Source organism: Hippopotamus amphibius, chromosome 12, assembly GCF_030028045.1.
Source record: "Hippopotamus amphibius kiboko isolate mHipAmp2 chromosome 12, mHipAmp2.hap2, whole genome shotgun sequence".
Classification (NCBI taxonomy): Eukaryota; Metazoa; Chordata; class Mammalia; order Artiodactyla; family Hippopotamidae; genus Hippopotamus; species Hippopotamus amphibius.
The window spans coordinates 1,329,871-1,354,952 of NC_080197.1; the positions used below are offsets into that span (position 1 = coordinate 1,329,871).

The 25,082-nt window shown below is 66.4% G+C and overlaps 1 protein-coding gene across 1 annotated transcript; it reads left to right on the forward strand.

Annotated features, from left to right (window-relative positions):
* Positions 1-1,883: 1,883 nt before the first annotated feature.
* GATA5 (GATA binding protein 5) lies at positions 1,884-11,787 on the forward strand. The gene is made up of 6 exons (XM_057703890.1): positions 1,884-2,433; positions 3,689-3,864; positions 10,302-10,427; positions 10,811-10,898; positions 11,176-11,303; positions 11,632-11,787. Exons 1-6 carry the CDS (start codon positions 1,887-1,889, stop codon positions 11,785-11,787), a joined length of 1,221 nt encoding a protein of 406 aa, XP_057559873.1. The 5' UTR covers positions 1,884-1,886.
* Positions 11,788-25,082: the final 13,295 nt, after the last annotated feature.

Sequence of the window (25,082 nt, forward strand, 5' to 3'; positions counted from 1 at the left end):
CTGCTCCCCTTCCCAGTGGCACACGCCAAGGCTTGTGAAGAGTCCGGAGCCCACCCGGAACCTTCTGTGGGGTCCCCCCCAGGGTGAGAGTGGGGGCCTTGCCTGCCACCTTGCAGGGGCCCTGGGTGGCCCGATGTGCACCCGGAATTCTAGCCTGGTGCCAGAGCACATGCAGAGGAGCAATGCCCAGCCTCCCCACGCCTCCGCAGTTCCAAAAGCGCCTTGGCCCTGGTCAGCGTCCTCGGCACCCTGGCCCTAGGAGAAGAGACGGCCCATTTCTGCAAATGGAAAACTCTCACGCCCCAAGTGCAGCAGCGAGGGCCCCTGGTGAGCCCTGCTCCCACCCGGCCTGGCCGCCCAGCACCTGCTCTAGGCTGGGTCACTGGCTGAGGGAGTGCGGGCCTGCTGGGGAGGCTTGGCTCATCCGTCAGCAAAGCTGCTCGCGTGGCCCATTTCACCAAGGCGCTGCTACCATCGGGCCCGCCGGGAAGTGCCAGGGCCTCCTCCAGACCCAGCCATCCCACACGTCTGGTGCCTGGAGGAGCCTCTTTGGGAAAGTCCCAGCTAGGGGTGGAGGCGAGAAGCTGGGCGGGGACCTTGGGGAAAGGCAGCGCACGGATGGAGCCTGCGCCCCGACCTGCGCCCCCCCAAGCTGGGAATGAGTGGGGCAGTTGCCCTGCTTGGTCAGAAGCTGAGGAAACTGTGGGACTCCTGCTGGACTTCGTGCACGCAGGGGCCACACTACAGCGGCTTGAGCCCAGGGAAACGGAGCTGGGAGGTGCCTTTGGAAGCCGGATCCCTGCTCCGGGCCCCAGGCCAGGGGCGCAGTGGGGGGTCGCCACTACGGTGTCGGTGATGGAATGAGGCCAGGGTCACCGACGCACCCGCAGACGGCACAGACGCTAAGCCAGCCTTAGCGGGAGCCTGGGGCTGGCGAGGAGGGAGGGCTGGGGGGTTGTGAAAGCCCTTAATAAATGCAGAGAGGGGCTTCCTAGGTGGCGCAGTGGTTAAGAATCCGCCTGCCAATGCAGGGGACACAGGTTCGATCCCTGCTCCAGGAAGATCCCACATGCCGTGGAGCAACTAAGCCCGTGTGCCAAAAAATAAAAAAAAATAAATGTAGAGAGGTCTCCGCGCCGGGACTACCCCGGGGCCCCGCGGGGCACCTGGCTGGTTCGTGTCGCCGGCCTCGGCCGGGATTCGGCGCTGGGTGCCTCGCGCCGCGCGTCCCGTGGCCTTTCCCGCGGAGCCCGGCGCGCCCGGCTCCGGTCACGTGGCACCGCGGCCGCAGCCCCGGCGCTGACCCCGCCGGGAGGGGGGACGGGGGAGGGGGAGGGCCCCGGGGGGGAAGGGGCGGCGCGGCGGGGCGGGGGCGGGCCAGGGCGGGGCGGGGCGGCGCGGCGGGGCGGCCGGCACCCGGGATTCCCTGCGGAGCCGCGCGGACCCCGGCTCCCAGTCTCCAGCCCGCCTGTCGCCGCCCGCCGCGCCCTCCGGTCCTCACGACCAGCCGGTGAGTGCCCAGCCCGCCCTGGCGCCGCGCGCCCCTCCCCAGCCCGGCGCCTTCTCCCGGCGCCCGGACCCTGTGCCCTGCGGACCTGCCGGGGGTCTCCTCCTCAGCCCCCGCCGCGCCCACCCGGGAACCTCCGACGCCAGGGCCGCGGAGCGGGGGAGCTCGGCGTTCCGGCTGCGCCCGGGATGCCCCGCGGGCCGCCGCGGGCCGCTCCCGCTCCCTGCCGTCTGTCCCCGCAGGTTCCAGGACCCGCCCCGGGAATCGCCGGGCTCGGGAGCGAGGAGTGCGGCCCGAGGCGGCAGCACCTGCGGGGCGCAGCGGCCGCGACCGCGACGCCCGTCCCTCTTCCCTGCAGGTCAGGGCCGCGCCGGGGGAGATGTACCAGAGCCTGGCGCTGGCCCCGAGCCCCGGCCGGGCTGCCCGTGCGGATGCGGGGGCCTTTCTGCACACGCCGGGCGCCGGCTCCCCGGTGTTCGTGCCGCCGGCGCGCGTCCCTTCCATGCTGCCCTACCTGACGGCGTGTGAGCCGGGCCCGCAGGCCCCCGCGATCGCCGCGCACCCGGGCTGGGCGCAGGCGGCCGCGGCGGACTCGTCAGCCTTCGGCCCCGGCGGCCCGCACGCGCCGGCCGCCCCGCTGCCGCCCGGGGCCACCGCCTTCCCGTTTGCGCACAGCCCCCCGGGGCCCGGCGGCGGCGGCGGCGCAGGGGCCCGGGACGGCGGCGCCTTCCAGGGCGCGGGGCTGGCTCGCGAGCAGTACCCGGCCCCGCTCGGGCGGCCCGTGGGCTCCTCTTACCCCGCCGCGTACCCGGCCTACCTGAGCACCGAGGTGGCCCCGTCTTGGGCCTCTGCACCCTTGGACGGCAGCGCCCTGCACGGCCTGCAGGGCCACCCGGCTGGCCTCCCGGGCCGCAGAGCCCCCTTCGGTGAGTGCGGGACTGGGAGCCGGTTCCACTGGCTAGGATCCTGAGTGCAAACCCGCACCCTACGAAATGCACCCCGCGGAGTCAGGGCTGTCCCAGCCCAGACGCACACCACCGTGGGGTGGGCCTGGAACCCCCTGGGGCCCGTGTAAACCTGAGTGGAACCCAGCAGCTGCCACCACCTCACCCACCCAGAGATGAAAACCCTGTCCCCATTTCCTTTTCACACACACATGTATTTCTACGTTTCATTCATCCCAACCCAGCATTCCGGGATTGCACCATTTAGAGCCTGTATCTTAAACGTTTTTATGAAAAGTTTTAGAAATGATTTTTTTGAAGCTCAAAATACCGGTTTATTTAAGTAAACCACCACATTCATCTCTGTTCTAGAATGTTTACATATTCTAATTTGAGACCCAGTTTCAGTCGCTCTCCAGGGTATAGATTTGAGTCACCGGATTCCAGGCCCGGAGAATGGCTACCCATCCCCCCTTCTGAGTAGTGGGCTCCACGGGCTCTCCCCCCCCACCCCCAGTACTGGGGGCCGTGCCTTTTCTTGCTGCCCCAGGCCTTTAGCCTACACCGCCACGCCCCCAGCTCCTCGGCGCAGGAAGCGGGATCCACTTGGCCGGGCCGCCCGGCTGCCCCACGCCTGGCGCCCACCCCCGGCCAGGCGGTGATTGATCCCAGCCCCGCCCCCACCGGCGCCCGGCCGCCCAAGTGTCGCCAGCGCCTGGCCAGGTCTGCAGGGGCCCAGGAGTCCTCGCGGCGGCCACGGCCATGTGTGCCGCTCGAGTGGGAGGCCAGTGCTGAGACCGCGCAAGCCGACCGTGAGGGCCCCGCGGTCCTCGTGGGACCCCACGAACCCGTTCAGCCTCCCCGCCACCGCCCCTCCAGATCCACCCACTTTGCAGAGGACAAGGCCCTGGTCCTCGGCCGGTGTAGACACTCCTGCCTCCCCAGGGGATCAGAATTATGGATGCTGGTGCTGCCGCGCGGGCAGCGGGGCAGTTCCCCGTCACCCGCCCTGAGGTTGGCTTCATTGACCCTCCCGCAGCCACGTAAGGCAGCCCTGGCACATGACGTAAGCCTGGCACAAACGTCACTGTGTATAAATTTAAACTTACAAAAAACAAAGGTAGATAAAATAGGTTTTGAAACAACATAAAGGCATAAAGAGGAAGGGAAGGAGAAGGTGCTGCAGCAGGGTGGCTCCCAGGAAGGGGCAGAGCCTCACCCAGCGGCCTTCCCGCAGCGGCTGACCTCCTGGAGGAGTTCCCGGGTGAGGGTCGCGAGTGTGTCAACTGCGGGGCCCTCTCCACGCCGTTGTGGCGCCGGGACGGCACCGGCCACTACCTGTGCAACGCCTGCGGCCTCTACCACAAGATGAACGGCATCAACCGGCCGCTCGTGCGGCCGCAGAAGCGCCTGGTGAGTGTGGGCGGCCGCGGGCCGGGTGGGGGCTGGTGGAGCTCCAGGAGGCCCAGGCAGGAGGACAGCGCCGGCCCGCCGCCACGGGTCCCTGCGCCGGGGGCCGCGCCCGCAGGGTCTGCGGGGTCTCCTGGGCAGGCGATCGCCGTGCGGGCTGGGGGCCCAGCCCTGTGGCTCCAAGGGGCTTTGGGCTGGCCAGGTGGGGGCAGGGGCGGAGGGGTGAGCCCCAGGGATGGGGCTGGAGGGGAGAGTGGCTGCCGGGTGCTGCTTTGTTGGAGGATGTTGACTGCTACAGGGGAGGGACGTTGGGCCGCCCCGACACAGCAGGGATGGGACGAGACCAGGTCTGTGGTTGTTTGCTGGGCAAAACTTGTTTTCACTTTTGGTTCCTTCTGCTTGTGGCTGGGTAGCGAGTAGAGGCTGGGAGCCTGACTTTCGCCCCCAGCGGGGCAGAGTCCCCAGGAGCTGCGTTCAGGTTTCAGGTTCCTTTGTTCTCTGCCATTTCACAGGCGAACTTTGATGGTCAAGTAATTCTGCACATAAGTGGCAGGCCCGCTGATGTCGGCCGTCTCTGCAGAGTCCGTGAGGCCGAGGTGGCTCCCGGTCCCGGGTCCGGGCAGGGTGTGTTTCTGGGCTGACGCTAGGATGAGCCCGGTAGGGCCAGGTGGACGGTTCTGGCAGGTGTGGAGGTGCTTTCCGTGGCCACGGCTGCTGGTCTGGGCCGTGGGGCGGTCAGGTGCAGGCCTGAGCTGGAAACTCAGAGCCCGGGCTGTGGCAGCACCGGGGCTGGACCCTTTGAGGCCCCAGACTGGGGAGGCGGGAAGCAGGACTGACTCGGTCGGGCGGCTTGAGAGCTGCTGCTGTCTGTCTTTCTCTGACCTGGCCCGGGGTTTGGGGCTCTGCAGGCCCCCGACCTCCCGCCACCCACGCTGTGCGCTGCACCGGGCTGGCGACTGGTGTGGCCTCAGGGAAGGGGAGACTGAGGCCAAGGGAGAGGGTCCTGGGGGCTGCGACTCAGACCTGACCCCAAGCGGCAGGCCAGCCCCCTCCTCTGAACCTCCCCCCCGCGCTCCCCACACTCTCCCCGGGCCAAGCCCTGAACCGGTGCGGAGGACACGCTGCAGAGCAGGAGAGGCGGGGCTCCCTGCCCCCGCCCCCACCCCTCTCCGGGCTCACCTCCCAGCAGAAAATCCCCGGCGTGGGGGGTGGGCGGGCCAGGGCTGCCATCTGCACGTGGAGGCACTTACCTTCACAGCAGCCGGATGACCGCTGCGGGCACCGAGACGCGGAGCGACTTCCCTGGACGTGCCGCCTGCAGGCGGGCGGGCGGGCGGCCCCGGGCTCGGGCCAGGACGGTCGCTTCAGGCCCCCTCGAGCGCCCCACTCCCGCGGAGTCCCCCGTCCCTGCCCTGAGTCCTCTTGCCCAGGCCCCTGTGAGATGAATTCAGGAACTGCCCCCTTGCCTGCTGGAAAGAGAAACTGGACGGCGCTTACAGAGCACTTGGAGGGCCGTGGCCGGCGCTGTGGGTGGGCGGGGTCGGGGAACGCTTAGTTTGGGGGGGCTCCTGGGTGAGTGGTCCCTGCTCGTCTCCCCAAGCTCACAGGGCCCGGAGGGTGGGCAGCCCAGTTGCCCCCCAGTCCAGGCCCACACGGATCTGCGTGTAGAACACGCAGGACACGTTTGCTGAGGGGGGCATGGCCCCTCTGCTCCCCATCTCGCCCTCATCAGGATTCGGGGGGTTCCTCCGACTGGCCGCGGGGTGCCCCCCCATCCCTCAGGGAGGGCGGCCCCATCGCCTGCGCGGTGGCTGGTCCTGGCAGGGCTGGGCTCGCCGTGAAAACCCCGAGAGTCTCGGCGTCCTGACACCAGGGCCCGGTCCACGTGCTCCTGGCCACGGGGGCGCCGTGCCGGTCGCCCCAGACTTGCTCCCACTCCACTGCCTCCTTCTCCCTCACGTGCGGGCGGAAGGGGTACCCCAGGCGGGGCCTCTCAAGGAAGAACGCATCCCACCCTTCTTTCAAATAATTCCGAACATCCTAGAAGCGCGTCACCAAGAGCACAGGCGTGTGCGGATAACGAGTGTGCGGCCGCCTCCCAGCAGGCACCCATGTCTTGTTCACCCTTTGCCGCCCGTGTGCGTCCTTGGTCACAGGCTGAGGTTACACCTTTGACCTGAGGCTTCCGTCAGTGTAGACGAGCCGGGTGGAGGGGTGGTCGCCGTGGTTCCGCTGACCCCTGTGTGTCCGCCCTGCGGCCAAGGGCTCTACGAGCACCACTCAGCCTGGACTGACCCCAAAACATCAGAGCCCAGCGGCCACGGTCCGCGGACAGCAGGCTCGTTAGCCTGAAGCCGGTTCTGGCACCAGCTCTGGGACGTGGCCAGTGCCACGGAGGGCCCAGCATCCTCCCAGTGCTCGCCGACCCGGGTGTTTCCTCCTGCACAGCCCGCCGAGCAGCAGGGACTCCCACCCTCCGTCAGGTGACGTGTCCCTGCGCCTCCCCTGCCCGGAGCGTCCGGAGGACCAGCTCGAAATGGGAGTGTCTTTGCTACTCCGCCTGCCGCCTGCAGAGTTTACTTTCCCACCCGCGGCTCTGCTCCCCGCTCTCCCGCGCCCCCCGCGTCTCCGCCCGCCCCCCACCCGGCTCCGCGACGCCCACCGCCCTGATTCCACTGATGTCCGGACGCTCGCGGAGCCCGGAGCTCAGGTCAGCTCTGCTGCTGGCTTTGAAGTTCCACTTCTTTTGAAAAGAACAGATCAAAAAAGAAAAACAAAACAGTCTGGAGAGGCCGGGTGGTTAGGGGCCCTGAGAGAGCGGCCAGGCCTGGCTGCCTGGCCCACCTGTGAGGAGGGACAGAGAGAGGCTGCAGCCCCAGGGAGGCGGCCCCACCCCAGGGCCACCCCCGCGCCTCCGGCCCCTCGTTGTCTGAACCTCAGTTTCCCTCTGTAGACGCAGGCAGCTGAGGGGATGGAAACATAAATGTGCAAACACTGGAGAAGTTTTTCAAGGTTATTCTTTCCCCATTGTCTTGATTTTAATGTAGTTTCCCGTTTCTCGATTGTAATTCGCGCTGTAGAAAGGTTCAGACGTGGCCTCCAGGTCCCCCTGCACCCTACGGTGCGGGGGATGGATTCGCACCACCAGGCTGGCGTCCACCTGCCTGCCCGCAGCCCACCTGCTGTGGCTTCTCCTCGCCACCCCTGCCGTGCGCGTGGCTCTGCTGTTTCTGCGATGCACAGGCGACTGGGGGAGACGCTTGGGGCTGCACGTGTGTCTGCGGCAGTGCCCACGTGTGCAGCCGTGCGGGCATGCTGTTGGAAACATCACTGACGTGAAGCCTCCTCAGGGGTCTCTGCGTACCCTCGCGGGGGTGTTTGTAAGGATTTTTTTTTTTAATTTATTTTTTTGGCAGCGTTGGGTCTTCATTGCGCCGGGCTTTCTCTATTTGCAGCGAGCAGGGGCTACTCTTCGTTACGGTGCGCGGGCTTCTCAGTGCAGTGGCTTCTCTTGTGGGGCACGGGCTCTAGAGCACAGGCTCAGTAGTTGTGGCACACGGGCTTAGTTGCTCCGTGGCATGTGGGATCTTCTCGGCCCAGGGATCGAACCCGTGTCCCCTGACATTGGCAGGCGGATTCTTAACCACTGCACCACCGGGAAAGTCCCAAGGATTTTAGCAGGAAGTGGCCTGACGGCTGGCTGGCCGACCAAGGAGACAGCATTCCTGTGATTCCTACGTTGCAAGGTTGCTAAAATTTTCTTGGAACATGGGATGACAGCGTGAACTCTAAGGGAACAAGCGTTGTGAAAGACGCTGAGGGTCCCAGCTGGACTGCGGGGGAGAGGCCTCAGGCCATTCAGGCCACCGTCTCCCCTTGGTCTGAAGGCACAGCTGGAGGTGGGGACCATGATGGGGCTCAAGGAGGTAGGTTAGGGTCACCAGATTAAATGCAGAATATACAGTTAGATGTGAATTTCAGATAAACAAGGAAGAGCTTTGTAGTATAAATATGTCCTAAGTATTGCGGGGGGCATACTTACACAGAGTATTCACTGCTTATCTGAAAATCACGTCTAGCTGGGCATCCTGTTTGTTTGTTTGTTTGCTACGTCTGGGAACCCGGGGGAGGTCCCAAGGCCTCCTCTCACCTCAGGAAGGTGGATGGACTTGGCCCCGGGGGTCCTGGGCGGGGCCGGCGGCAGGGCTGGGCGGAGACTCTGCCTCACGCTGGACAGTGGGCTCCGGGAGGGCAGGGGCCTCCTTGTGGGCACAGCTCCTGGCGGCCGAGAGGCAGACGGAAGGGAGGGAAGGGGACCGGGAGGGGGAGACTCAAATCGAATCCAGTAAAAGCAGCTGCTCTCTAGACAAGGTCAGGATGTGGCCGCCGGCGTCCCAGGGAGGCGCTCGGCCTGGGGACCTGCTTGACTCCAGGGCCAGGGCCCCTGCCTCAGCGTGTGTCCCACGGTCTGTCCCTTCCACTTCTGCTGGGCCTGGGCCTGCCTCCAGCTCTCTCCACTCCAGGCGGTGCGCAGGTCCCACCCCCGGGCGCCCCGGGGAGACCGCGGGAGACGTGGGCCGGGCTGGACCTCAGGCCCCACACAGCCGTGGCCCGGAGGCCGCCGGCCGGAGGAGGCCGGGAGCGCCCGCCCTGCCCTCCCTCTGGAGCCTCCGAGCCGCGTCCCTTCCGTGTCTCGTGGCCCTTTTGTCCCGGATCCTGGGGCAGAGTCCTGCCTGGAGACCAGAGGCCCAGCCTTAGATCAGACAGGGAGGAATTCCCTGGAGCCTCTGGCAGCCGCGGGCCTCGGGGCGGGGAGGGGGAGGCCAGGCGTTTGCAGGTCTGCGTTTTCTTGGGAACAGCGGGGGGAGGGGGCTCCAGACGGGCCCCACTCTCCCGCATCCCCGGGCCAGTCGCAGGAGGAGCCCGTGGCCTCCAACGGCTGACAGCCTAGGGGCAGGGGGTGGGCAGGAGCCGGTCGGCACGGCTGGCAGCTGGCAGCGCAGGAGGACGTCCCCCAGAGACTGCAGACAGACAGGGAAACTGAGGCTGCCCCGACAGTGCAGCCCTACCCCAGGACGGATGCCTTGGGTGGCTCCTTTCAGCCATCTCACTTTGGGCTCCCTCTGGCTCGGCCCTGGGCCGGAGAGTACGGAGGAGAGGACGCACGTCCACGGGGTGATTGTGAGCGTGGAGTCTCGTGGGCCTCTGTCCTGGTGCCCCGAAGTGCCGCCGGAACACCGCAGCACGTGTGACTTGGTCTGACCCCGGCTGCCGCAGGCAGGTCGGGGTAGAGACCCCACATCACGGTGGTCCAGGCGAGGGGGCAGGACTGGAGCAGGCAGGGGCCACACAAACGAAAGAAAGGATCAGACAGGTCTGGGCCGTCCGAGAGCAGGGGCCGTGGGGGAGGAGAGAGCTGACCCCCGAGGACGAGGTCTGACGGGGCAGGGAGGGTGTGCCCCTGCAGGCTGTGCTGTGGGAGGGCAGGGAGGTTCCCGGGGGCCCTGGGCCTGGCATAGAGAGTCTGCAGCTCCCAGGCTGCCGGGGCAGGACCCCATCCACACACTGAAACGTGAGTCAGGCAGAATCCTTGCCTGGGAGCTCGGGGACCCTGAGCGGGTGGGAGGGCCTGAGTCAGGCCTCCAACAGGTGCTCTCCAGCCAGCCCGGCAGAGCGCCTGGACCCCCGGGCTTGTCAGGTCCAGATTCCCGAGTTAGCACTGTCTGGGGGCCCCCCGTGCAGGGAGGTTTGGGGTCCCTGGTCGGATATGGACCTGCAGGCCTGGGCGTCAGCTCTGCTGGGGAGGAGGTAGGCCTCTGGAAGCTTCCGGCGGCTCCACTCTTGCTCCAGCGCGAAGCCCTGTGAGTGGCAAGGGCAGGTGTGGGCCGCGGGGACCCGCAGCCCACGGTCCAGCGCAGGGCTCTTGAGCCGAGCGTGTGCTCAGAACCCCGAGTCCTGGGAGGCAGGGCCCGGGGGCTCAGAAGGCGCCCTGACTGGGCAGCCTGGGGCCTGACCCGAGGGGGGCCCTGTGGCCCCTGCGGGTGCTGCTTCACCACAGAAATGCAGGGTGAAGGGCACGACAGAAACCCAGCGGCCTGTCTGTGCTGGGCTCTTCACGAGATCCTGACCCCACAGCGGGCCTGTGGCGGGTCTACTGTCACCCCCATTTTACTGACGGGGAAGCTGAGGCCCAGAAGGTGAAGTGACCTGTCCCAGAGCTCTCGGGGCACCAGGTCGAAGCTCCAGGGAATCCCAGGCAGGCCTCACGACCTTAGTGCCCGAAGGCCTTCTCACCCAGCCCCACATGGTGCCCAGCCCAGGGGCCGGTCAGCCCCAAGCCCAGTGCCCATCCCTGCCATCCGGGTGCAGCTGCCCCGTGGACCCAGGCAGCCACAGGGCCCCGGGCTCCCAGCCCAGCTCACCCAGCGTCCCGTCCACAGTCCTCATCCCGCCGGGCCGGCCTCTGCTGCACCAACTGCCACACCACCACCACCACGCTGTGGCGGCGCAACGCGGACGGCGAGCCGGTGTGCAACGCCTGCGGGCTCTACATGAAGCTGCACGGGGTGAGTGGGGCTGCGGGACCAGGCGAGTGGCCGGGCCTGGGCTGAGCTTGTACACGCCTGTGCACGTGTGGCGCCGTGGCCCGCACCGCGCTCACATGTTAAGCCGTAGCATCCCTGTGGCTTCCCCGCAGCCATTCAGCCCGGGGCAGGGGCCGGACACCCCCAGAGCCCTCTTGGCCCCCCGGCTCGGGGAGGCTGGGGTGGGACGGGCTTCTCCCTGCTCTGCCCGGAGGAAAGCACCAAACCCGGTGGGGGCAGCTCCCCAAACAGGGCTGTAGGGGTGACCGGCTCTGTGGGGCTGAGATCAGGGCAGGTGGCTGTGCAAGAGGCCGCAGGGGTGAGCACAGACAGGACTAGCCTCCCACCCCCGCCTGCCCCGTCAGGTACCGCGGCCCCTGGCGATGAAAAAGGAGAGCATCCAGACGCGGAAGCGGAAGCCGAAGACCGTCGCCAAGACCAAGGGCTCCTCAGGTGCAGAGGCCCCCAGGCCCTCCCGTGGGGCAGTCACGTCGAGTGTCTCACATTCTACCGTGAGACGGTCACGTTTGGCGCAAGCATCACCGTCCTGAAGTGGAAACACCCCCCACTCCCCTGGGATGGCTCTGGCTGGGGAGGGGCTGGGGTGGCTCACCCAGCGGTGGGGCGGGAGGTCCAGGGGAGGAAGCCACACACCCCTGCACCCCCACCCCGGTGTGGCCAGGGCGGCCAGATCTAGCAGCTTCTGTAAATGCCCGGCCTTCCCTCCCAGGGTCCGCGGGGAACACCACAGCCTCCCCGCCGGCCTCTGTCCCTGACCCAGAGGTCTCAGCGACCACTTTGAAACCGGAGCCCAGCCTGGCATCCCCTTCCTGCCCCGGGCCCAGCATCACCTCCCAGGTAAGGAGGACAGGGTGGGGTGCCCAGAGCTGGCTCCCAGGCACGTCCTGCAGGAACCCTGGTACCCGGCCAGGTCAGAGGCCCCGCAGGCCCACCTGGAGCCTCGGGGCTGGACACACAGCTGGCTGCTGGTGCCGGGAGCCAACCTGTGGCCGACGCCGGCTGAGAGCCCTGCCCTGTTACCATGTTCATCCTCACGAGGGGTCCCCACCCCATTCCAGGGGCTGAGGCGGCCCCTCAGGGCAAATCGCCCTGCCATCGGGCTCCCGACCTCAAGCGGGCAGGCCAACTGTTCCTGAGCCTCAGGCGTGCCGCATTCTCCCTGCAGGCTTCCGCGCAGGTGGACGACCCCCTGGCCCCCAGCCACCTGGAGTTCAAGTTCGAGCCCGAGGACTTTGCCTTGCCTTCTGCAGACCTGGGCCCCCAGGCTGGCCTCGGCGGGGCCCTGCGCCAGGAGGCCTGGTGTGCGCTGGCCTTGGCCTAGCCTCCGGGCTGCCCCCCGGGCCCACCTCACTGCCTCTTCGCTCCAGCACCGCAGAGAGACCTCCAGGCCCGCTGCCAGGAGAGACTGAGGTCGGCCAGACCCGGGGCCGCTGTGCGTCCCTCCACATGGTGGCTGGAGGCCTCTGTGCAGACGGCCGTCGGGCCCCAGAGCAGGAGGAAGGCTGGTGGGAGAAGGGCTCAAGCCCCTTCCCCGGACAGCAGGCGACCCCCAAATGTTGTGTGAGACAGACCGCAGCGGCCACGGCTGCCCTGGGGCTCCCACCCCCACTTGAATTCCGGCCTCGACACGCGCCATCCCCACGTTTACAGGTTGCAGCGGTTGGAAACCCCACCTTCCTGTTGTAAAAGCAGGATCACAGGTGAAATGACTGAGGCCGGGCTGTCCATTTCCCACGTTTGACAGATAGAGCCATGGCACGGAGCCCGAGCCCTCCTCGGAGCACAGGACGGCCAGGGACAGATGTGCAGGTCGTGCACTCTTCCAGGACGCCACCCCAAGAGGCCGTTCACATGGTAGTCCTCGTGAACTTGTATTTATTTTGACGGTTTTCCCAGACGGGGCAGTAAATGGCCTTGTTCTGACTGAATCTGCGATTTGTGACCATCTCTGACGGGCAAAGTCCCCGGGGCCCCGTCCTGACCCACACGGGCACTCTCGGGGCTGGTCCCGGCTCATGTGGGACTGTCCCAGCAGAATCATCAGTAACACCCCCTCGCACCTACAAAGCCGTACCCTCCCAGGGCTGGGTGAGAGGTCAGTTGGCCTGCTGGCTAGAGGCAGCGCTGCCTACAGGAGCTGATGGACAGCTCCTCACAGCCTGATGGCAGAGGCAGTGGGAGTGGAGAGGGGAGGGGTGTGCCCTGCGGACGTGCCACAGCATCCCTTCTGTCCCATCACTGCCCTTAGCAGACAAGACCTTCTAATTTTTCCACAGCTGTGTGTGTGTGTGTGTCTGTGTGTGTGTGTGTGTGTAAAGTCTTCCAATGGAAAGCTTTGTCCCCCAATTCCCAATTTGATTTAGAAATCTTGAATTTTGTGAGCCACCTAAAACAGCCACCATTGCTCCATCCTATTTAAAACCTCTCTTTCACATTTAAAAATGCTCACCCTTGGTGGCACCTTCCCGAATGTGTCCCTTCGTCCTGAATTTGTACCTCGAGATTCAACCAGCTCAATTCCCACGTGATGTCATCTTTTTTATTAGAGAAATGATGCCGTAAGAAAAATATGTAAAATAAAGACCTCGATTTTGCTTTCCTCTCCCCATCACCTGCGGGAGTCCCGGCCTCACCCAGAAACACATCCCTGGGGGCGGGGCTGCAGGAAATCCCTGGCCGCTCTGCGTCACACCAGGAGCTCTCAGGGGCGTCTGTAGGGCTTGACAAGGCCTGGAAACACTGGGTGGCTTCACCATCACCACCAGCACGAGGGCGGGACGCTGGGTAGGGCAGGCGAGGCCCGGCCTGGGGGCCACACCTTGAGACATCATCACTTCAGGGTCAAGCAGACTTGGGTCGAGTCCCTGTCCTGCCCCCTGCTGCCCTCCTGGCCCGGGGTAGGGGACGGAGCAAGCCAAGGTTTGGGCAGTGGTGGCCTCTGTGGCCCCATGTGAGTCTTGTGCCTCTGACTGGGGCACAGCAGGCAGCCAGACAGCGTTGGGTGAACCCTGGGGACACGGGGTGCACAAGGCATGAGTCAGGCCCCCCTTGTTGAGGGCACCAGCCCCTCTCATCGTCTGGGGGACCCCACAAGTCACAAGCCTCTGTGCCTTGGTCCCAGCTGTGATCGGGGATCCCACACAGAGGACTGCAGGACACACTGCTCGAACCTGGACGACCTGAGGGGCCTATTAAATGCAGACACTCAGGACTTCCCTGGTGGTACAGTGCTTAAGAACCTGCCTGCCAATGCAGGGGACACGGGTTCGATCCCTGGTCTGGGAAGATCCCACATGCTGCGGAGCAGCTAAGCTCTCAAGTCACAACTGCTGAGCCTGAGCTCTAGAGCCCGTGAGCCACAACTACGGAGCCCTCATGCCACAACTACTGAAGCCCACGTGCTAAAACTACTGAAGCCCACGTGCCTAGAGCCTGTGCTCTGCAACAAGAGAAGCCATGGCAATGAGAAGCCCACACACCGCAACAAAGAGTAGCCCCCGCTCGCCACAGCTAGAGAAAGCCTGCGTGCAGCAATGAAGACCCAACACAGGCAAAATAAATAAACGCAGACACTCAGGGCCGGGAGTCAGATCGATGACGGCTGGGGCCCGGGAACATGCACGTTCACAGGGGCTCGGGGCCCTCAGCAACCACAACGGGGCCACGCGGCCAGGGCCGGGCGGCAGAGGACACGCCTCGGGGACGGGGTGTGCAGCAGAGCACAGCCAGGTCTGTCCGGAGTAACGGCTCGGGAGATGGGAACCGAGGGGCCTGCAGGGCTGTGCCTGTGGGCGCACGAGCCTGCTGGGCCAGATGTCAGGAGGGAGGAGGGAGGAGCTGCTGCGATCTTGTCTCCACGCCACAGGCCTGGGGCCACCTCCCCGGAGCCCACCCGCAGGTGAGGAAACAGGCACAGTGGGCGTAAGTGGTGACCCAGCTGGGAAGGGTAAAGCCTCTTCCCACCCCTTATTGGGCCTCCCCTCGCTCCCCTCAAGGCTCCTCCTGGGATGTCAGGGCCCCAAGCTGAATGGGAGGCTGATTATTGGACCACGAAACAAGCGGCAGTGACCTCCGCAGGACCCCCACCCAGAGCTGCTGCCCCACGGGGCACCCCGGGACCTCTCAAAGGCAAGGCCAGCCCAGGCCTTCTCAGGCACCGGGGATGGAGGGGGCAGAGGGAAGCAAAGGCCCCGGAGGGAAGGAGCCACGAGGGTAGGGACGGAGGAGGGGGCGGAGAGCGCCCGGCAAGGCCCACTCTCTGCCGCGGTCACGGTGGGAGCGCCCCTCGGTGGGGCAGGTGCCACGCCCTCTGCTGCCCAGCCAGTCCCCGGCTCTTCCCTCCAAGGGGTGGGCACCAGTCTCCCCCTTCCCTGATGAGAGAAACCCAGGCACCTGAGAAGTGACACGCAGCTCAGAAAGGCGGCACCGGGCACGGGGCCTCAGCAGGGCCCTGACCGACCTGAGGAGTCTCCCTGGAGGTGCCCACAGCGCGACGGGCAGGGCGGGTTGGGTGGGTACGAGGGGCTGCGTGCCCCGCCCAGGAAGAGAGGTCCCGACGGGACGTGTGTGGCAAAGAGGGAAGGAGGAAGCGATCTCTCCCTCTGTTTTCGTCATTTTTAAGGTCGTGCCCAGGGTGAGGGGGGCTGAGCCTCCACCTCTGGACACGAGGAGATTTTGCCAGAGGCGCTCGATGTGAGCGTTTCTCCCCAGTGCCTCCTCGGGGCCCCGGAAGCGGTCAGGACCCAGAGCCTTAATATAGCCCCCGGCACCCCCCGCTTCCTGCAGCTCTTCCTCCCGCCAGCCCGCCCTGCGGCTCTGCCCGACAGGCCATAAACAACCGGATGCGCTGGGGAGGCTGGCAGGCGTGGGCAGCCCCAGGCCACTTATCAGACGACAGGACGGAAAGAAAGGCCATTTCATCTGCTCTGCCTGGCGGCCTGCACCGCATTTCCCACATCTTTCAAGCTAAAGCAGACGTCCAGGGGGCCCGGGGGAGGGGGCGCCACGGCTCCCCCAGCCTGGGAGGCTCCCTCTGCAGCCGTCCAGGGGAAGCTCCCACGGAGCCCCCACTGGGCTTGGTCCTGGGCGCCTGGGGAGGGGGGAAGGCCGGCCAGGAAAGCTGGGAAATTGAGTGCATGGTGGCGTAGAGACGGAGACACCAGGGTCCCCTCGGTTGGGGTTTCTTGATCCAGAACCACTTCCAAAGCATCCCTTCTGCCCCCACCTAAAGCCCTCAACCCGTTGCCTCAGTCCAGTCTCGGCGGAGGGAGGCCGAAAGCATCTCAGGGGCAGCCCTGCAGTGCTCACGCCTGGAAGCAGAAGCTGCCCCAGCACGTGCGTCCCCGCGGAGGCTGTCAGCGTGGTGACCCCAGCAGCTCCCCTGACCCTGGTCTTCCGAGTGTCACTGCCGTAGGCCAGCGGCATGTCCACTGCCCACAGCAGGCGCACGTTCATCCCACAGGCCCTTTAGGGGAAGCTTCACCACAGCCTCCCGCAAGCTGCCTGCACCAGCTCAACGCCTCAGGGCAGCCGGGGCCACGCAGGCAGCTGCCCCCAGACCCGAGAGCTTCCCAGTGCAGCTGGGGTGTGATTTGTTTCCCCTTTGTTACCGAAAAAGATGGCTCTTTAAACATGCGTGCCAGGGGCTTCCCTGGTGGTGCAGGGGTTAAGAATCGCCTGCCAATGCAGGGGACACGGGTGCGATGCCTGGCCCGGGAAGATCCCACATGCAGCGGAGCAACTAAGCCCGCGCCTCACAACTACTGAGCCTGCGCTCTAGAGCCCGTGCGCCGCAACAAGAGGAGCCCCCGCAATGAGAAACTACACACCCAAACGGAGCAGCCCCTGCGCACCACAACTAGCGAAAAGCCCGCGCACAGCAACGAAGACCCAACGCAGCCAAAAATAAACACATTTTTTTTAAAAATGGGTGCCCATTCTCTAAGGCACTTGTCTGAAAATGCAACTTATTAAGAAGGGAAAACCGCTCTTTGGGGGAAGCAATACAGGTACTGACATTTTATTTGACCAAATAAGGACTTTTCTTGGAGGAGACCGGTTGGCTGCCCTGACCATCACCAAAGACAGGCCGTTCTGCCCCCAAGCATGCGGGCTGGCAGCCTCGGGGATGGCGCGGCAGACGTGCAGCCCTCCTTGCCCTTCCTCGGCCGCAAGCCTGCGGGCACCGCACGGGGCTCGGGGCGGCTGTTCTCCAGGAAGAGGATGACCGGGCTCCCTGGTCCCAGCCCCCAGGGGGGCCCTCCTTCAGCAGAGAATGGAGGCCAGAGAGCCCTGGCAGCCCCGAGGCTGTGAGGCTGCGGGCCCCGAGGTGCCCGTCCTCCCCGCACGCACGCCGCGGTGGGGGCGGGCGGGCCCTGCAGTCCCACGGGAGCCGGGCCAAGGGTGGCCGGCCCTCGATGGCCACGCGGAAACCACGGCGGGCAGCCCCCCCGCCATGCCCCGCGAGGCCCGCCAAGATGTTGACACGGACGGCTCCAGCAGCCTTATTTATTATCTGATAAAGGGTTCTCGGCACCGCGGGTGGACGGCGTCTGGCCGCGCTGGGGCCTGGGGGAGGGAGGAGGCTGGGTGGGGGACGGGAGGCCAGAGCAGGCCTCCACACTGGACTCTGGGGCCGGATGCACCGAGGAATCTGGACTTTTCCTTCTCCGGCCAACAGCCTTCCTTCTCCCCTGCCAATGAGCCAGTGCGCCCAGGAGACGCTCTGGTCCCGCGCGGGACAGCCCCGGGGACCTCCTGAGTGGGTGTCACACCCCCTGAGACCTGTGCCGCCCCATGCTGCCAGACCCTGCTCCCCCAGTTTCGCAGAAAACCCCCAGCTGCGGCCCTCCTCTCCGTCCACCCCCTCCCACCCGTTACTGCTGCAGCCCATCCCCCAGCCCTCTGCTCGGCCCGGAGCTCAGACTTTCCATGATGCAAATCTGGGCCTGTTTCGCCTTTGCTTCCGAACACTCTGGCCCAGGTACTGCCCCAGCAACTGCACGGATGGCGCAGCCGTGACCGCCTGCGGGCCTCAGGGCCCCCTCCCGGTGCCTGCACCCACTCTTGGGCACGGGGATCCTTGCCAGCATCCAAACGCATCCCACCCCTGGGCCTTTGCACGTGCCACTCCCTCTGACTGCGATGCCTTCCTCCTGTACACCCAACCGGTGACGCGGTACTGGGGGTCAGGACCTCTGACGCCACGTCCCCCCCAGAGCCTTCCTCGGGCCTCGCTGGGAGGTCCGAGTCCACAGGTCTCCACCCAGCAGAGTCGTCACGGAAGCAACCTAGATGACCAACAAGAGGGGGCTGGTTAAATGGCCGAGGGAACGTACGTGCTGAGCCTTTAAAGATCGAGCTCCTAAGAGTGCTTGACCATTTCCCTGAACCTTCTCTGAGTCGGCTTTTCACCCTCCATGGGGTCTCCACGGCCAGCCCCACCCACCTCGTGCACGGTGGGCCCTGAGGGAGGCCTGCAGGAGGCTGGGTGGGAGGGGGAGTTGGGGGGGCTCCAGGACAGATGGGGGCCCCCTGGGGCCCCCTGCAGGCCTGGTCCTCCTGGAGACCAGCTCAGAACCCACGTCCATCTCTGCCCCCCGGCGTTCCGGCAAGGCAGGCGATGGTGCCCTCCCAGGCGGCCTGTGCCTCCGGCTCGGCAGTGACGCCTCTTCCCCCGGCTGGTCACTTCTCGTCTGTCCATCCTCGGTTAAAGGTCAGAGAGGCCCTGCTGGTCCACACCCCTCCCAGCAGGCCCCCCTCCCGGCACGTCTCCCTGCAGTCCCGCGGGCTTCCTGGCACCTGCCCCCACCCCCGCCCTAACCACAGATTTGAACATCCCTGTGCGCCCTCGGTCTCGCCCACTAGAAAGAGCCCTGAGGGGAGGGGCCTTGTGCAGCAATGAGCCCAGTGCCAGCCGACACTCAGCGACGGACGGACCGCGTGCCAGGCCCCTGCTGACTCGTGGGGGTAGGCTGACCCGTCACCCCCCACCAGAGCCCATCCATCCACCTGGGGGGTGGGCTTCTGACTGTCCCTGTCACCCTTCGGGGCTCTCCGTCTTGCTGAGGACGCCAGGGACGGGGACAAAGTGGGTGAGCTGGGGTTCCCAGGGGGCCTGGAGGAGGGGATCCCCAGAAGCACATCCCCAGAGGAGGATTTGTGAGGGGGGTGATGAAGGCCGTGCTCTCAGGTGCCTGGGGAGAGCGGGGCAGGGGCGGGGAGGAGGAGCCAGCTGGGGCCATTCCAGCAGCATCCCAGCCCCTGCCCGACCCCGCAGGACCCCCAGCACCCGGGGCCCAGGCTGCAGGCGAGGAGGCTGGCTTCCCCCCACACCCGTGGACCCTGTGTACGCAAGCAAGGGGCTCCAAGAAGGGCAGCCCAGGGTCTGCCTGCCCTCGGGGTGGGAGGAGGCCGTGGGGCTCGCCCCTCCAGACCACCCAGACCACCTGCCTCTGCCCTGTGGGCCAGATTCACAGCCGCCAAAGCCTCCACTGCCAGGGCCAGTTCACACGGCGGAGACCCGGGCCCGTCCTGGGCTGGGGGCTGGGTGGGGACCGGGAAAAGAAGGGGCCACTCAGGGTGCCACACGGCAGGCAGGTCTTGCCCAAGAAGGCCCGTGGACACGGGCCAGGCTGCCTCGGCCGGATTCTGGATGCTCGTTCCCCGGAACTTGGAAGTGACTCCGGGCGGGGGCGGGGCAGGCGGCCCCAACGCGCTCGCAGCGCTTCGCGTCTGACCTCCGAGCTCCTTACTTGTGCGTCGTGTCTCCTGCATGCGAAGTGGGCGAGGCGGCTCGAGGTCACACAATTTTCAAGTTCAGTTCTGGCATTTCGTTGCTTTTTAATATGCCGAGGACCTCAGGACACGGCCGTGGGCAGGGCCCCTTGATCTGGACCTCCGGGAGACCCTGGTGGCCAGGCGTGCCCACCGCAGGCCGCACGCGTGGAGAGGGCGAGGCTGCCCACGTGTGCAGGGAGCGAGGAATGAGGCGGTGAGGGGGCAGGATGGAGACGGACCCAGAGACAGAGGCCAGGGCGACGTCCACCCCTGACCCCACGCCCCCTCGGGTCCGGCAGCCACAGCCCCCCTCTCCCAGTGGCCCGTCCCGGGGCGTGCGTCCCTGGAGCGACACTGGGAGCAGGGAGGCCCGAGGAGCCCCCCGGCCCCCCGGCCTGTGGGAGTGGGGGGTGCTGCGGAGGTCCCGCCGCAGGGAAAGCAGGTGAAGAGTTTTCCCCAAGATTTTGAAGGGCACACCCCGAAACCCTCACGCGGGTCAGCCGGGACTGCGGACCCCGAGCCAGGACCAGCCGCATCCCTCGCACCGGAGTCCTTCCGGCAGGTCCAAAACAGGTGGGGGAGCTGGTGGCCAAAAGAGTGGGGGAGGGGCCCGCGCCGTTGGGCCCGCCAGCCAGGAACCCTGCAACCTCCCCCCTGGGGAGCTTCCCTGATGGGGGCCACCCGACCCCCACCCCAGGAGGAACTCAGAGGTCACCCAAGGGCACTGGCCCGCCTGAGGCCAGCAAAGCATGTCCCACAGGCCCCTGGGGCTGAGCACTGCCTTAACCCCCCTGAGAAGCCACAGGTCCTGGGCTTGGGGGATCTGGGGGTGGTGTCCCTGTGGGGGACAGGCAATGGTCCTCCGCTTGAACTTGGTCCCCAGGGGCCCATCGCTCACCCTTAGGGGCAGGGACTCAGGGAAAAGGGACGGAGGGGGGTTGGGGGTCGGGGGCCGGGCATCAGGCTGACCCTTGGCTCTGGTTGCAGCGGGCGGTGTGATGTCCTCAAGCCCAGACGCCTGTCCAGACACGTGGGAACAAAACTGGCTGAGATGAACGGCTCTGGGGGCCCTCCCCTCAGGGGCCCCCTGCAGGGTTCCGGAAGGGTGGGGGGGACCGTCGCCCCCACGCGCTCCCCTGCGTCCCTCAGTCCAGAGTCCGGAGCCCTGAACCCGCGGCCCAGGGCTTCGGGAGAGCGTGATGGGTTTCCCTGAAGCTTTTAAACGAATCACAGAAAACCCTTGATTCAGCAGCCTCCTTAAATCAACAGCTCCGAGCCAGCGCGTGCCGCCCGCGGACGACCGGGAGGTTCTCCTAGAAGCCGCGCCAGGATCTTCTGGACAAAGATTTAAGGCCCATCAGCCCAGCCCCGTGAACCTTCCTAACGCAGATGTCGGGGCCACCCGCTTCCGGCCTGCGCGTCCCCGGGAAGCAGCCACTCCCCAGGTCACGTTCTCCGCCGCTTCCTGCGCTGTGGACTGGGGCTGCGGAGAGAGAGCCCGCGTCCCAGCCACGTGCAGATAAATCTCCCTTGTTTACTTTTTGAATGAGCAGGACAGGAAATCCTCACACGGAGGGCATCTCCGCACTCGGAGGCCAAGAGACACTTAGAGCGCCAGCCTCCCTGGGGGCCCTTAGAGAGCACAGAGCCAGAGCCAGAGGGGCGGCCCACCCCTCAGGGCCACAGGGGTGTGTGCAACGGGAGACGGTGGCGCTGGGGTGAGCACGCAGCTGCTCTGGGCCCAGCCCCCACCGCACCCCCACCTCTGTCTGCAGAGTGACAGCCACCGCGGCCCTCCGGGGGCTTACAAGGACCACGCAGCAAGCAGCGTTTCTGCCACCAGACAAAACTCAGGCCCCACAGCCCTCTCTCCAGCTCCTTCCCCTGCCCCAGCCAGCGAGCCCCTTCCTGGGTCCTCCCTGCAGACCCCCAAAGGGAGGTGAGGCTCCTGGGGCTCCAGGAGGAGAGGAGGCTGCTCTCAGACCCTTGGGACACCCCTGGCCCGCTCACTACCCCCGCCCCTGCCTCCCTCTACACCACTCCCACCCCTGCCCTGATGGGGGGACCCCCCCCTCGGCTAGGATGGAAGAGGCCCTGGCCCACTCCCGTCCTGCGGAGAGGGGCTGCACATCCCAGCCTCTCTCTCTCTCGAGACCCAGAGGAATCTCACGCTCCCCCCCCAGCCAAGACATGTCGAGAAGAACCCTGTCAGGATAGACAATGGGCTCTAAAAATACCCCGAGGGCAGGCAGGATTTCCCAGGGGCGATGTAAAGTCCTGTCCAGCGGAAGTTATAAATACGAAATAATGTTAATTCAGAGCCGTTAGTCATCGGGGACAACCTCATCCTCTGTGGCGACATGGGATGTTTTTCCAGATGCGTGATTTATTGCTTTTTACAGTTAAATCCAGCTACAGGCAAAAAAGGAAAAACGAAAAAAGCAGGGTCTGCCCTGGAGCCACTGGGAGCCAGGGCAGGCCGTGCCTGGACCACCTCTGTCCTGGCCCCTGGCCCGTGGGCAGCCACTGCCAGCGCCCCCACCAGACCCCCCGAGCCCACCGGCAGCAGCCCTGGCTCAGGCTCCCCAGGGTCTCAGAGTCGAGCTTGACCTCCCCAAAATGCGGGCCCTGGTCTGCCTCCTAAGTGAGGCTCTACGCCTCTGGCCACGGGTGGCCTGAAGCCTCCTCCTGTCTTCCTAACCCACCCTGGCGTCTGCCCCCCACGCCCAGCCCTCCACGTGACAGCCCTTGACTCCCCAGGGCCCAGCAGGGTTCACTCTCCCGCCCCCCAGCCTCTGCCCTCCTGCTCCTCCCCGGACGCCTGCCCGGGGCCCTGTGCCCCACCTCCCTGCCCTTACGCTCACTCCCGCCCGGGGCTCTGGTCTGCCCCCTCCTCAGACTGTCCGCCCTGGGGTTCTATAGACTCCTGGCGTGGCCACCCCTGCCCCCGGGGCCCACCCTCAGTCCCCCAGAGACACGCTGGCTAGCGCAGCAGCCTCTCCAGGGGAATTCAGAGGCCACCTGTCTCCTCCGGCACAGAGCTGGCCCAGAAGCAAGACAGGGGACCACCTGAGGGCCCACGGGGGCTGTGGGGTCCAGACCGCACCAGGACAGCGTGGGTCAGTTGGGAACAGCCAGGTGGTCGAGAAACAGCGCCCACATCCCAGCGCCCTGGGTGGGGCAGCGGGGGTTAATGGCCTTGGGGACGTCTGCCAGTGCAGGGTGAACGGGGATCCCGGTGCAAAGGTCCCAGAAAGAAAGAAAAGCAGCCATAAACCACAGGGCCACGTTCCACTGAGCAGAGGGCTCAGCCCAGAGACTGTGGCTGCTGGGACCCCTCAAGGCCCTGGACTCTGGCAGGCAAGAGTCAGGTGGGGGCCCTGGGCCGGGGGGCTGCGGTGGGGACGAGGGCGGATGGCCGTTCTCTGCGGGGACGCTCACCCCCGTGGCGGCCAGGAGAGACAGTGATGGCGTGAGGGGACGCGCCCCGGGCAGGCAGGGTGCACACACGTCACTCCCGCGGGGGCTCCCAGGGGAAGCCCACGCGGGCTCACGGGAGGAGGGTCCCTGCACCTGTGTCCACGGAACGACTTCTGAGTCTCTGCTTCCTCTTTGGGCCCCTTCACAGGGCAGCCCAGGCACGAGCGGAGGGCATGGGATCAAGGGATGACCCTCCATTTCGCTCAAGTGGCCAGAGCCTGTGTGCCAGGGGCAGGGGCAGAAGGTGGACAGGCGGGCATGGGGGGATGCCCATCTCCCAGCCGCTCAGAGCTCTCAGCCACCCCCTCCAGAGGACGGCCCTGGGCAGTGGAGCCAGGACCTGCCTCGACACATGTACCTGGAGAAAGGCGATGCCCGCCACGTGGGGGCAGCCACGGCCAGGGACAGACGGATGGCGGGCAGGGGGACCACCACTTGCTGGGGTGGGACTGACTCTGGGCATTTCCTGTTCCGGAGGGCCCTCCACCCCCCATGGCATCCAGCAGAGACCACCTCCTGGCTTGGTGTCCCCGCCCCATCCTGGGTCCCACCGGCCCTTCTCCCGGAAGCCCTCCCAGGGGGTCCTCGCGCACAAGCAGAGTCTTGTCTCCGGCTCTGCTTCTGGGGAGCCCGACCTAACGGGCCCCGGGGGTTGGAATAAAGTCTGGGAACCAGGGCTGCATTCAGGACCAGGTGTCCCAGCACAGTGGTCCCTGACCGTGGGGCTCCTGGCCCCGTCCTCTACCCGCTCCAAGCACAAGTCAGATTCGAGGCCCCAAAGCCAAGGGCTGCGGAGCCCTGCCCCCCGCCCAGGTCATGGGTGGAGCTGTCCCCACAAAATTCACATGGAAGTCCTAACCCCAGTGTCTCAGAACGTGACCTTAGCTGGAAACAAGGTTGGGCCAGGTGCCAGGCGGCATCTTCCCCATCCCACGGGTGAGGAGACTGAGGCCCAGAGCCGGGGAGGCAGGGATCCCGCATCCGGGGCCCAGGGGGGTCGGCCACAGCCCCCAGGGCTCCGCCCACACCAGGCAAGGGGTCGGGAACGTGGGCCCCACTGCCTGGGCTCTGCTCCGCGGCTGAGAGAAACAGCCGCCGCCCCCGGACCGGGCTCTCGGGCGCCACCCTGTTCATTCCCATCAGGCCGTCACCGCCAGCACTGCCGGCGCTGCGAGCGCCGCCCTCCCCGTCTCAGGGCCTCCTGCTGCAGGTCCGCCTGCCGTCCAGGCTGGCGCCGGCCCGTGCCTCTACCACGAGAGCCACACGTGTGGTTCCACTGTGCGAGTGGCCACGTAGGAAGGGAAGAGAACCGGGCAGGATTCACTTTCATGACGTGTGTTAGCCCTGTTGCCCAGTGCTCCGCGCGTGATTGCACGGGACGTGTGATCTTCCACACCCGCGGACTGCAGCTGGGTCTCTGCAATGCACACGTGTTTCACGCTGACCACGCGGCAGCCGCGTGGGACTCTGGGCCGCCAGGCAGAGATGGCCCCTCGGGGCTGGGCCCCTCACTCCCGACTCCTGTTCTCATCCCCAGACCAGGAGAGAGTGAGCACGCACCGTGGACACGGGGGAGTATTTGCTAAACAAATGAGCGGCCCCGTGGATGAGCGGGCAGCGGCGGGGTCTGCGGCTGCGTGGGAGGGCGGGGTGGCCAGGCAGGAGCCTCGCCTAGCTCCGAGGTGCAGACGGGACAAGACCTGGGGACAGGGAGCCGGGCGCAGCAGGAGAGAGCTGGCCGTGCCCCCTTCCTGGAGGTGTGCAGGAGGTGGACTTGCAGGGGGAGCCGGGCCCCTGAGTCCCCTCCATGACGCTCGGGGCAGGGGAGGGGAGGCCAGGCCTCGTGGTGGCCTTGCTCCATCCCAGGCCCCGGCCAGCGGAGCTCCGTGGTCAGTTTCTTCCCCAAAGAGGAAGGCTGAGACAGCATTTGCTGACGAGGCCTCTGCAGACAGAAACCCCAGGCGCAGCCGCCCTCCACGCCCCCTTGTCCGTGACAGATGGGGTGGGTTTTCCATGCAGCCTCCTGGCGGACACCCCAGAGGGGTCCAGCCACCCACCCAGGGTGGGGGTCTCTGCCAGGCAGAGGTGTCCGCTGATGCCCCCCGGGAAGGAAGGGCTGATGGGGGGCCAGCAGCAGGGCAGGGAGACACATTTTCCGATGAGAGCTCCCCCAGCCGGGCTGCCGCGGGCCCGGCTGACTGGGCCCCGTGCTCCCCGCCTGCTCTGCTTCTTCGCACGGTGGCCACTCACAGCCACGGGCTGGGGGCGCGGGGCCTGCCTGGAGAGGTCCAGGCCAGGAGCTGGTGTCACATGTGCCCCCCCAGGGCTGGCGGCCTCCCCAGGGCCCTGGCCAGCGCC